Source organism: Opisthorchis viverrini (genome assembly GCF_000715545.1).
Source record: "Opisthorchis viverrini unplaced genomic scaffold opera_v5_265, whole genome shotgun sequence".
NCBI lineage: Eukaryota > Metazoa > Platyhelminthes > Trematoda > Opisthorchiida > Opisthorchiidae > Opisthorchis > Opisthorchis viverrini.
Window position 1 is genome coordinate 60280 of NW_008751920.1, and position 13593 is coordinate 73872.

The 13593-nt window shown below is 43.9% G+C and overlaps 1 protein-coding gene across 1 annotated transcript in view; it reads left to right on the forward strand.

The window, feature by feature from the left end:
• Positions 1-1176: 1176 nt before the first annotated feature.
• Positions 1177-13593, forward strand: part of T265_09218 (hypothetical protein) — a gene marked incomplete at both ends in the record, with an annotated part of 16453 nt that continues 4036 nt past the window's right edge. The window contains 12 exons of the mRNA XM_009175237.1: positions 1177-1184; positions 2236-2375; positions 2415-2530; positions 2577-2655; positions 2690-2755; positions 2784-2871; positions 2906-3014; positions 3050-3103; positions 7293-7357; positions 7396-7495; positions 8122-8160; positions 11953-12155. Of these exons, the coding sequence (XP_009173501.1) occupies positions 1177-1184; positions 2236-2375; positions 2415-2530; positions 2577-2655; positions 2690-2755; positions 2784-2871; positions 2906-3014; positions 3050-3103; positions 7293-7357; positions 7396-7495; positions 8122-8160; positions 11953-12155 (1067 nt within the window). The remainder of the gene's footprint in view (positions 1185-2235; positions 2376-2414; positions 2531-2576; positions 2656-2689; positions 2756-2783; positions 2872-2905; positions 3015-3049; positions 3104-7292; positions 7358-7395; positions 7496-8121; positions 8161-11952; positions 12156-13593) is intronic.

Here is a 13593-nt window from a genome sequence, read left to right on the forward strand (position 1 = left end):
GCGGATCTTTAAATTAACCAAATTTACCAGTAAATCTTCAACTACAAAGACGTCCGTGCCCCTGTACAGATATACTTTGCACTGCAATCCTAGTATTCAAGCTATTATTACCTTCAAAGCGAATTTTTCAACTTCATCAACTCCAGTTACGCCTCTCCTGACCGTGGCCATAAACCCAGGTGTTCAGGGCCACAAAACCTCAGCAATTGGTTCCAATATTAGTTCGAACTGACCGGCCGGATTACCAAACTTATACTGCTTCTCTAAATTTCTTGTATTGATTTTTTATTTTCCACACTTTACGCTTTTCTTATCACGTACCAAGGAGGATCCCCTATTTTTATCTTCCCCATTGTGTTGGTACCTATCATCTCGAAATTGTAGCGATTTTGTCTCGTCGCTTTTTGATATGTTCCTCAAAGATGGGAAAACCCCTGATAACTGTGGTTCGTTTTCCTCGGTGTCCATCACACCGACAATTTGGCATGACTTCATCAGCGGCGGATAAGCCCGACAACTCTATGACTGCCTCGCTTCCGCGCATTCCTTAGTACCCCTCAATCCCATCAGTCGTACCTTTATGTTGGTTGCAACATTACAATCATGACTCACCGTATACTGTCCGAGGGCTACAAATTATTATTATTATTGTTATGGAGCTTAACAGAAACAACGGCTCCATCGTCCTGAACACGACTTGCAACTACCCCCTACGCAACCTCAATAACACTGTCAGGAAGCCAGGGCCCCGTACTTCTTCACCAATTATTAACTCCGCCGAGTTTGTGTGCTAGCCGATTCCGTTGTGATCTTCAGCATCCAATTAAAGCCAAAACAGAACCATATCTCAGACTTAAGTGAGATCCTGAAAGTCGCCCAACCATGAAAAACGGTTGGCCAAAAACAGTGTTCAAACACAGTGTGTAACCAGGACTCTTGGGAGAAGATGTCAAGCAACGCAAGACGCTTTTCTTAGTTCACGGATTGAGAGCCGGCAACCATCTTCGTAGCAGATCGTTGTAAACGCTTTTTGAGAGTTACGTCCTTTTTGCGTCCAGAGTGGACTACTCGTTTGGCATATTCAAGAAGCGGTCCGTCATAGGCCCCATAGATTGTTTGGAAGTCCATGCGAGTAATCCGGGAGAAGGTGTGCCAAACGGGAACTGACAGTTTCTCATGGGGCAGTGAGAAGGACATGTCTGGGGAGAACCAGATACCCAAATCCCTTTTGGCATCCATCCATCTGGTCCACTATCACCATGCACGAGGAATGTGTTCCTTGCATCCCTCCGAGTGATATATGGACGCAGTTTTCGTCATCTTGAGAAAGATTTCAGTCCACCGACCACTTCTTTGCAACATCTACAAAACTTTATAGGGAACTGGCATTTGAACCCCAAGATTTCAGTCTACCAGCAAAAAGGTAGACATGGACTTGAAAGAATGCGTCGAATTTGTTGACATATATCGTAATCAGCAGTGGTCCCAAAACGAAGCCATGAGAATATCCAATGAAGAACCGTACCTGGAAAACCTAGGTCGAGTCGAATTTCACTCGGAATGTTCCGTCTGATAAGAACGCGTAGAATTTCCTCTTGAACCCCTTAAGACCCGAGTTTGTGTGGCAGGGGATCTTGTGGGACTGGATCGAATGCATTTCAGAAGTCGAAATATAAAGCACCCGATATTAGCCACTCGTCCTCCGTTTAGGTTAAGATGTGCATAAATACGAGCATCTTCAACATGCGGGAACGGTTTGGGAGGAATTCGTGTTCAACTGGGGATATCATGTTGCTGGTAGTAAGGTGATCTAGGATGACCCGCTTCGGAATGCGCTCCATCACCTTGCACGGTACGCTAGGCTAATAGGCTTGTAGCAATCGGGGGTTTAAGGATTAGGGTAGGAGTACCTTCGACACTGCCCACAGTCCGAATGTGAGTAGCTCATTTTAGAGAAAACAGCCGCCCCCTTAGCTGGCAGTATTGAGCATTACACTTAAGCATAACAAGCTTATACAGTTCACTTTTGAGATATGGGAGAAATCATTATTAAAATAGACATTTTAGTATAGAAACTGGGCTTAGGATTTAGTTTCCGGTAAATGTCGAGGTGCTGCGCACATTTTCGCCAGTTTTGTTAGGTCGTTCTCTGGGTCGCCAAAAAGAGTAACGACCAATCACCGCGTTCCAATTACTCGTTACCTTCACCGAGTTCCTTGCTGACTCCGCTTGCAGGCGTTCACATGCGTGCTCGATGACAGAACTGCTACCAACTCAGGACGTCGATGAAGTCAATCATATTTCTGCTGAAGTAACTGACGATTCTTCAGTATGGGGTCGACTTTTTCCTCTCCAGAAAAAGCTCCCTTTCATAGGTATGGTTTTGCTGTATACTCACTGTTATCCCCATCTAGAGCTCAAGGACGAGACGTATACGTTTGGTCGTGGAGAAGACTGCAGTTTTACATTTTGTTCCTCCATGTTCGATGACCCGAATCAGCTTGCTACATTCAGCAAGCATCACTTCAAGGTGTTCCTGGTCTGGCCCATTTCCTCCCACTTTATTTTCGCTGCAGGAGACTAGCTATCAGGGAAAACTCATGTTCATACAGGATTTAAGCAGTAACGGTACCTTTGTGAACGGAACTAAGATTGGTAAATTTTGAGCGATTCCTCGCAACCTGTCTAGGTCGTGGGAAAAAGCAACCATTAAATAACAATGATGAAATATCCCTCTCTTTGAAGCACCTTAAATGTACGTGTGTCCATTTACTTACTCTCAGGCTTTATTTTCTGTGATTCGAACTCCGAAGAGAACTTGTTTCCTCCTGAAGTCACTTCGCGGTACACAATCTCGAAGCTACTTGGCAGGTATGTTCACAATTCTAGTCGTAATCGTTCTCAGGGGTGCATGTGGTGAGGTGCGGTTGGTATTCGAAAGAGGATCCTGTGAGAAGCGTGCAATGAAAATTGTTCAGAAGAAAACGTTTTCAATAACAGCAAAACTTGGAAACGTATGTTTTTTTAGAGCAAGTAATTCTCCTTACAGGGTGTTCTTAGCCGGATTAAATCAGAGGTGGACATTCTAATGAAGCTTGCACATGTGAGTTTCCCTCTGTGATGGCCTGCTATAGAGTTGACTGATTTCGTGGTGTGTTGTCTGGCGAAAAACAGACATTTCGGTGTGAATACATTAGTATGAGTGAAAATCATTTTTCGCCTGCATCAGCCCTGCTCGTAGGAGACATCACCTATGTCTCCCTAGTCTAGACCGGGTGTTCGGTGGTGAGCGTTTCCAGCGGGTCATTCGTTTCGTCAGTATGGTCGGGGTTACTTTCTAACTTGGGCGAGATGGCCCAAGTGGTTAGAGCGCGAATTTACTGACTGGAAGTTTCGTGGTTCGAATCCGACCTCCGCCACTCGACTTCCCCTGTCTAGTCTTGGGCAACCTGGCAGTATCCCAGCCCTCGTGCTTCCTTCGGATGGCATGGCAGCTAGGCACCGGAAGGGTGCTACAGCTGGACGCTTTCTTTCAAGGGACGGACTCAGGCCAGAAATAGACCACGTTGTCCCGTTTCAGATTGGCTGTCCTTAGCCAAGTTTCCCGTTGCCTTCCGACAAGACATCGCCATCCTTAACATGCTCTAGTGGTTCGGGTTTGTTTGACCATTCACTACAAATGCCAAGACCACCGTAGGCATAGACGTTATAGTAGCGGAAATGGTGCTTAAGTTCATGATGTTTCTTTATTGGAAGCCTCTAGACAGCGAAGCCTTACGGTCGCAGGCACCCAGTTTCAGAAAACTGCCTATTTCCAGTGTCTTCATTTCGCAGAAGACATCTTTCGCAGGCCCAAATCAGGACAGAGCAAATGGCCGTGCTGGAGAGTCGTATTTTCCTGTTCTCGCCACAAACGGCCCTTTGTCGGCACATCTCTTCATGTGGAAAAACCTGGTCTTCGAAATGTTGGATTCTAATTCTACTTGTGCTTGGAAGTGAGTTGGATTAGTCCGCATGTTAGTGCCGTCACGCAACGGAACAATGTCATCAACGTATTTCAATTTCAGCTGCGATTCGGCTTCTTGAATGGGGATCATGTAGTTTCCACTGCGCCTGGTTGGAGATGCTGCAAGATATGGCTGCTAATCGATGTCATTGGCGTTCTTGTTGTCACCTTTTTTCGCGATTGGCTGAATGAGTTTCTGTAGGTGTGGGTACCTCAAAATGATTGGGGTAGGTTAGCACTTAGTCCTTAACCCATCCATTTTTATTCTTTTCTGCACAATAAAGCTGTCAAATAATCGATGTGCGTTCTTGTTGTCACCTTTTTTCGCGATTGGCTGAATGAGTTTCTGTAGGTGTGGGTACCTCAAAATGATTGGGGTAGGTTAGCACTTAGTCCTTAACCCATCCATTTTTATTCTTTTCTGCACAATAAAGCTGTCAAATAAATGTTGGTTAAACGGCACCGATGCATCAGTGTTGAACACTGATGTTACACTGTTAATGACTGTCGTATACTAGAAGGTAAATTCTCCTTGCTGACGGATGGGCTCCAATAAGACTACCGACATCGTAAATTTGAAGGGTTTTCCACGATTATTCAGGATCAATGGAACTCAACCTTTGTCGGAGTTCGACAGGGCGTGCTTTTGTGGGTTGCATGTACCCAAATCGATGTACCAAAGTATTTGGATAGCAGAGCTCTTCTTGACTACAAACCTCTTTGTTTTAGCCTGATGTCCTTGAGAAGAACGTCACCGCAGGAGGAACAAATATTTTGGCCGCAATGTCAATAAGATGTATTCCGTAACAATTGTACTTGGTATTTTCACCACATTTTCGGATTGTAAGTAATATTGAGGTGCAGCAAACCTGGAGAACATATTCCGTTTTCCAGATTAAGCAAACTAGCCTGTGGAATGATTCAGACAGCTTTCAACTGCAGCATTTATTTATCTCAGGCGGCATCATATCTTTCCTGGGAGCTTTTCTGTCTTCTTGTTGTTTGGCGACCGTAGCTATCCGATTTACTTAACTCTTCACATTTCACGTCATTTGCTGACGCTGGATTACTCTCGGAGTTCTTAATCCGTGGTGACAGGTGGTTTAGCAGTTGTGTCAGGTGTGCCACCCGTCGTTTCATATCGTTGGCGTTTCAGAACTACTTACACCAGACGATATCATGACAAAACCTGGGTGGTTCATAGTGGCTTAGTGAATAGAGAGTTGCAACGCTACCCCACTAGTTATCTGTTGGTTGGCGTGTAATCTGGCTGTTATATTATCTGAACGTGCCTCCATTTTCCGGGTGATGCGCAGTTTTCATGCGCTTAGGCGGAGGAGGTGACCTTCGTTCAGCAGCAGGACGATTCCAAGTTTAGCTCGCACATGCTCCCCGAACTTCTGAAATTCGCATCTGCATGAAACCTACAATCTTATGTTCATAAGCGCTGTTGTGCATAAGTCAGAGTATAGTCCATTCGTAAGGCCATTTGGCCGTTGTTTGATTAACATGTCAGCAAATGTCTTTGAAGGCATTAGTTTCAACGAGTTGACTAGGGGGGAACTATGTTTATGAGCCTGTCATCATTTTTGTAGCTGCAGCTGAGTCCAAACCAAGTCTGTGGTGCGTGCGAGCGTCTTATCCACCAAATTGAGCGTCGTGGCTATCCTATACCACCAAGGTTTCTCGAGGNATTGGCGCGTCGTGGTTATCCTATACCACCAAGGTTTCTCGAGGTCTGATTAACCACCTTTTGTGTTTGGCCATAAAATTCGTTCTTTATGATTAGGTTTGGTACATATGGGGTTCCCTTCCAAACGAGTTACAGCAAGCTTTGGGCTTATTTTTCAGAAAACATGCATTATTAGTTCGGTCTATTAAGACATCCGCATCATTTTTTAGGTCCGCTAGAATGTACCTGATAGGAAGCATCTGACCCAGGAACCCAGGTTCACTATGCAGCATAGCTAGGGAAATGAGGTCTCTGAAAGGCGACTCATATCCATTCGATAGTTTTGCCGACTATACATGTTATTTTGACTAGCGACGTCAATTAGGGCACAAAATTTCCAGCAACTGTTGAACAATCTAGTATAGTAGAAAGCCGGGCTTGCGTTCTAATTACCCCAGCCGCTGGGCCTACAACGGATATATCGTCTTCCTGAGACGCTCTTACTTGAACGGGTCGCGCGTAGGAAGCATTACCTTTGAAGTCTCATGAAGAGTTGTTACGCATCTCGTCCCAAGGGCCGTCCGTATTTTGATGTAAGTTGCACCTCTTGAATTTGTGAGTCTAGTGCAGCCTTCAGTACAGCAGATGATTTAGACAGCATAGCTAATTTGAACCGTTGGCATGTTCATTGTGTCGCAAACTTACTCTCGTCTACCCAACCCACCGGAACTGGTGTGTTCCTGCTGTTGGTTTGAAGTCAGGGCTTAGCCATTCCGTTTTGACGGACGACCAGTTTGTTGTCATCTGGGTCACCTGCTTACTTTCTTGAAACGCCACCGTACTGTTGGGTCAGCTGAACTGCATTGATCAAATAGTTTAGGAAAAAGTGTTCCAAAGGACTGACCAGTCAGGAACCATCCCTTATTCAAAAAGGTATCCGAAACAAGCGTCCCGACCATAGTAGTGCAAGCCCCACACATATCATAGCACGGGAACTGTGATGGGCAAATTCCTGAGTATCAGTTAGGATTCCGATTAGTCAAGGAGTACGCTGATAACGTTTTTACATTGCTCCAAGTACTTGGGCAGTGCCACGTATACTGCGAACCACCAATTTCTTCATTGAATTCAAAGGTTGTTTTACTTTGCTGATGGAGTAACACATTTAAGTGTGTGTGGACAGAGAACTGCATCCAGAACTTTGTCAATATACCTCGCGACCTTACAATCTTTAGTCGCATTAGGATCCGCGTGACCTATCCAGCGGTTTTTTCACAACCACTAAGGTCCGCCAAAACTGCGCCCATCTAAATTGTCATGAAGACAACCCTGAAATGCATACACCAAAGGACCGGTAATAAGTTGGTAATGAAGTCGCTCATTTTGCTCTCGAGCTAGGTCAAGTTTATATTTACCTGAGTTCTGGACTAGGTATGCCAGATCCGGATTGCAGACGCCGTAAACCCACCTATACTGGATTGTTCTGTTTGTATCGATTCGAAGAACTTGCAGTTAGCTCGTTGAATTAATTTCATGGATTGGATGTATTCCTGTGCTTTGTTACTCCTGAATCTCCCTGCCAACCTTACCGTTTGTCCTGTTTGTCACTTTCAGCCTTGTATCATATACATCTATGATGTTATTGACACGGATGAAGCATTGTATATGATCCTGGAACTGTAAGCTATGAAATTTTTGTTCTTATAAAGTTTTTTAGAGTCGAAGGCGGTGAATTATTTGATCGCATTGTTCAACTTGGCCAACTGTCCGAACAAGACGCCAAATTTTTGTTCCTCCAGATGGCTATTGCTGTTGGAGTGAGTGTCGTTTTGACCCAGTAGCATTCCTTTTTCCATCGCGGTTGTATGGTGTGGTCATGTACGTCATAAACCACAACCTGCTTTTGATTTTTTCAATTCATGATGACTAACCCCTGTTTTAGGGTAACTCGTCTTCGTGAAAACCTCGAACGCATTTCAGCTTCCCGCGGGTGGGGTGGTAGCTAGGCACCGGAAGGGTGTTAAGGCCGAACGATTTATTTATTGAGTGTTATTGAGTGCTTCACTGCCGCGCAGACACGATCTACTTGAAATCCTTTTTTCGAAAGAAGACTGAAAAGAGTTTAGTTCAGTGCCAAGCCATCACAAGCATTCCAATGATGATTCATGATTGGATCCCCCAGTAACCGAGTTTTACCACAACTTTTGGTTCTAGTGAGGTTTTGCCCCAAATTGACTGAGTGTCCTCAGCCTAATCATTTCAGTGCAATTGGTGCATTCATTATCTGGAAGCACCATAGCTTGTGCCTTTTGTCCCCTAAACCATCGTTTTCTGTCTATCATGCTGACACGTTATTATACATACATCGTTGTGATTAAGCAGTCGAATGATTTATTGATCCGTGGACTTTTTCCGTGTTTTTGTTACCCCTCTACTTATGCAGTATCTTCATGAACACGGCATCACCCATCGCGACCTTAAGGTGGGTATTTTTATCATTGATTCGCTGATCTACCAGATTGATGTTTTTGGTTCCTACTGTGTGAGTGTTCATCAGGTTTTCTTTGCGTATAATGTGTCTGGCCAATGTAATTGTCGTTTACTGTCAACGACTGCTGTTACCGTCTTTAAAAGTGTGATGTGTGTCTATGCGTTTCTCACCCAATACTGGGTGTGCGAAAAGTACGAATCATCCGAAATTTGTGTAGTGCCAGGTCATCTGGAAGTGGTCGATTGATATATTCCAACTGTCTCACGGATGCATTGCAGCAGGCCTGTACCAGCTGTCCGGACATGCGAAGATCCATCCCGCTGCCGGCGGTGAATATCTTAAACTGATCATACGTCCGATCGTTGCACATCCGCCGTGTCCCAAGATTCCGGTTGTCCAGCTGAGCGTTTTCTTGGTTTTCTCAAACCGCTGTATCCAACACTGCTGAGTGACATTTAACATCTTTCAAAAGCTGAGGTGTTGTGGGCGAGTTTGTTTTGTTTGTTTACTGTTTTTTCGCGTGGTCTCATTTTAAGAGTATCTCTAAAGTAGGACACTCCGGGTTTTCGTACATTCCAACTTTGCAAAGTTTCGCATCCCTTAGTTAACCCTGTGTTTACCGCTCAAAGTTGGGTTTCCAGGGGCTTACATGTCGTAAAGTACTGAGTTCCGTTAGCTTTCATTTGTGGCTTAGATAAAAACGGGTGCGGTCAAACGTTAGTTGGGGGCTAATGGGATGTTCCTTATGGTGCCGATGCCGTCAATATACCCGCTTTGAGTTGGGGGCATAAATGAACAGCCTCGCCTCACTCCGATTGTTATGACGGATGTTTTTTTTTATCTTGCATATGGACGTCTCTTTGAGACAAGGAACAAGATGGCCGTATAAGGGGGGTCGATTTCGAAAACATACTGTCAGCGTGTATTATTTCCCACAACGATTTCCTTTACGAAGAAGCTAGATGTTCTCACCTTTGCTAACGATACTGAAATGCAGATTCTACTTATTATACCTAATAACGTTCACTGGACGTTAAGGAAGCTTACGTTGATGAAAACTGTTGGGCCTCAGACAGTTGTTGAACAATGTTTCAATAAATCTACCTATGATAGTCGTGATATTTGTGGCATTTTTCTGGATAATTTCGGCTTGCTTCTTTTTTTAACCGTTTCCCGTAAATTCCGCAGTGAATGTGGTAGTGTCGCGCACGTCAACAGGAAATGGTACTTGTGCTCATGTGTCCATTCCCCAGCATAGTTCAGCTGTCTAATTGTAGGTTGACGTCGCCACTCAATCCTAATTGGAAGTCTATACATTATCCCCGTCATTTTGAGCCCACCAAATTTGCTGTTTCTCATAAAGGAAACGTTGCTGAAAACTACTCGGCAGCTCACGACCGGTTTCGCCCTTCTTGGGGCTCATCAGGTGGGCGCAGTCCCCGAGTTTCCGTCAATCTTGTGTTCTACATGATCCCAAATTGGATTGTTTTCGGGAAATACAATCAGTTGCAGATCAATTTGGTTTTCACGAGACTCAACTGAATCTCTCGTTTATGATACTTTACAGCAACCTTGTGAGTAGTTTCCTTTATGAAAATATACTGCGATATCTCGAATATCGTGCCAACTGAAACATTAAGTGGCCTGTGTGCAGCACATTCAGTTGAAGAACATCACAAACGATAAATTCACTTGAGTTCCTCTTGAAGACCAAATTGATTTGCAAATGAGTGTATTTCTCGAATTTGTTGTTTCTCCTTCGCAGAGGCGATTACCTTTGTAGTAGAAAATTATCTGAGAAGATGGGATTGTTCTCTTCTACCCTTCCCTAAATTGAAGATTATTGTGTGCTTCTCCACAATACTGAACGCGCAACTTGACCACATGTTTGTGAATAATACGGATACTTTTCGTAGATTCAGTTGCATCACACCTGATTTTTCCAAAATTGTATTCTGACCCGAAAGGTTTACTTGAAATTGAGTCGTCGTGCTGCAATTCTGTAACCCCTGTTCTCCGGTATGTTGTGGGCATTTGACTGGCTATTTCAGCTTCCGTTTCGAGTTTTGATTGCTCTGTTGGAACTATCTGTAATAGTCCTGACTTATTTCATCTTTGAAATAGTAGTGGCGTGAGCAGAGGACATTCAAAATTGAGTAGTGCCCGGAAGTTCCTCAGCTAATTAGCCAGATAAGAACAAGTCAATCGATGACTGAACAGAATTTATATCGACATCTTGCTTGGCTCAAATATTGTTCAAATCGGATTGGTCTAGGGAAGCTAACTTGAGAACTCGCAAATCCGTCAACACTTGTTGATGTCCCCGTAACATACTCACACGAGAGTGATCCCATTGAGAATTTAACTACAAATAACTCGCAGGTAATAATGTCCAAACGGGAGCAAGCAAAGCTTCTTATTCCCATCCATTGCTGAATTTGTGTATGGGCATTCTCAGAGAGCCCACTGCACCATCAGAAAAGCACTTGGTGATATATCAAATAAATCCACCGCGTGAGGAAATGACTTTGAAATGTCAACCGTTTACGTGCACTTCCGTACCATCAAAGTTGTCGGAAGCATAATTTTTTCGATACTAAGCTCCAGTCAGATTGTTGAATTTACAAAACCGTTCGTGCATCGCAGTTTTAGATTTTTAGTTTTCGGTTTACTCGACACCTGATAAAGATCAGAGCCGTACGGTCCAAGATTACGCGAAAGTTTGTTGCTGTGGCTTATCGCCGATGAACGAGACGAGCGATTTTTGATAAAACTACAACATGACTGTTTTGCCGACTGTGCCCACTCCATGTATCTAAGCAGCCGGAAGTGCTCCTCACTGCCAACTCAAACGAGCGGTTCACATGTCATTCTTTTTATCTGGTTCTTTCCATTGATGCAGGTTTGCTGGTGATATCGTGGTTAATTGTGACTGTCGCGGTTCGAAAATTCACATGAGACTACGGACATGATTGAGCAACTTGTTGGGTTGTCCTGAGAATGTCCCTTTTTCCCTATTGTTCCAAAATTCTAAGGTGTTACTTTCTCCCCCCACACAAGGTAAAAGTAATTAATTAATTAATTTGCTTGCACTCGTTGGTGGCCCATATCGATAGATATGAAATACCTCAAGATCACTCTTGCCAATAATCTTAGTTGGATGCCTCACATTCACATTGTTTCCCTACTGTTTCCATCGATATTTTCCTAATGACCGGTGATTGAGCGCCATCTTTTTGTAAATGCTCTTCGAAAATTCGTTCCGGCTTTTGGACCCCCCCCCCATCCCCGTTGGATCCATTTTTCTCGTGGCCTTTTTGTTGAGGATTGTTGTTTCAGCTTCTCGAAGTGAAATCGGGTCTCCACAGCCGCATCAGCAAGCACCAGTACGATTGTACTAGCTTTGCCCAGCAAATATTGTCCAGCTTTCAACACCCTCCTCACTCTGTTTCATCTCACGTTATGTTTATTTCCTGCTGGCGTTCCAACTTCTAGCTTTCACTAATTTGATATAGGTCATACCGGAATTCTTTCGATTTCATCCATGGCCCTATATATTGTTTACTCTGACTCATTGTGTGATGCACTGCTATCGTCCCTCCTCGTCTAATTTACTTCTCTTGGGCTGTATTCTTACCATTTACGGATTATATATTCAATTTTGTATTCGCTACGTGTTTCTTGCTGAGGATTCACACCGGGTGCACAAAGCTATTCGTGGCTGCCCTCAATTTATGATGACCTGCTTCTATCTTTTGTTCCTTCCTTCCCTCACTTATCTAGCCAGAGAACATCCTTTTGACAAACAACCAAAATAGGTGCTTAATCAAAGTGACGGATTTTGGTTTGTCCAAATTGGTGGATGGAAACACCATGTTGCGCACATTTTGCGGAACTCCGACCTACCTTGCTCCGGAAGTTCTCCGTACTGCCGGTTCTGGTACCTATACATCAGCCATTGATGTATGGTCTCTTGGAGTTATTCTGTATGTGTGGTACGTCATGGGTGCTACCAACAGGTTTTGTTTGTTGTGCACGAAAATGATCAATACACTAATACCCACTCAAAACGCTGTTCACACCTCATTGTGTAAGTGTTCGGTAAACGTCACAGCTGAAAATTCCAAACCGGTGAACTTTACGAATCTCCCGAAGCTTGTTAATTTAGGCTTCCAGCTCATAATTGTATGAAATTCCCATCCAATGCTATTTCAGTAGACGTAATTCAATGTGCATCTGATGAATTCACTGTTAGTCTTTATAGATTTTACGTGTGTGTGTTTCTCCTTTGAAAGATATTTCACTTTCAACGTTAACTAAACTGGAAAATGTTTGGGACCGATTGGGTAATTATCGTTTCAGAGAGGTTCGGCAATAAATCCACCGATCTTTTACGAAACCTTTCTGAAACTAAACTGGTTGGTGCACGTCTCCAGTTCTCGTTCATTTGAATACCTTTCGATCTGCGCCGCAACAACTTCAAATATATCCATGGTTCTGAATTATATAGGCCTCCAAAGTTTACCTGCAGTACCGTATCTAAATATCATCACCAAGGACGGCAAGCCCTCTGCTCCATTGCCTTGTTATCACTAGAAGAACGAAACGCGCGATCAAAAGTAGACCAGTGTTAGTCTGTCACAAATATCCCGGGTCTCCACACCCACAAATCATCATCCAGCTAATCAGAGTAGGGACTGTTAGCAAGAACGTCATTGAATTTAGTCGTTAAATTCCACCCTACTCACCTTACTCATTGAAAATTTTGTGGGCTGTCACTTAAAATCAACCCGACCTAATTTCTCAAAACTCCACTTCAGGTTTTGCTGTGGAGACTAGACGGTTAAGGGAACAATCAATCTGGCGAGCTTTTGTCTCTCTACAAGAACATTCTCTGCTCAGATAATAGTCCCTTCAGATAGGCCCGGTCTCCGAATTTCCATCAATCTCATCTCATATTTGGGCGTAAACTTGAACGTGTGTGATCTCCTCGGGTCGTGACTAACAGATTGTACAGATTGATGCTGGGTCAGCTCTCCATCTGCTCGCCGTTATTTCAGATCTCGGCTAGCGGTTGGTTCGTTCAGTTCGAACGTGCTCGTAGGATCGCCAATTAGAAAACCTAGAAGTGCTATCTTTCTGTTCGATCTAAATAATTACGTCTCATGGTTCGGCGTAGGCTTTACATCGGGAAAGTGTAAAGTGCTACTGCAATACTGTGTGGGCTCGAACCCTAGCCTCATGCTTGCGGATGAACCGATTGAGGTAGTAGACAAATTTGTTTACCTGGGCAGCTGTATCAGTCCCGGTGGTCTCACGAAAGATGATATTTCTATCCGGATTGGGAAGACCAGAGTAGCTTTTGCGAACCTACGTCATCTGTGGGGTAGGCGTGACATCAGCTTCTCTGTCAAGGGTCGAGTT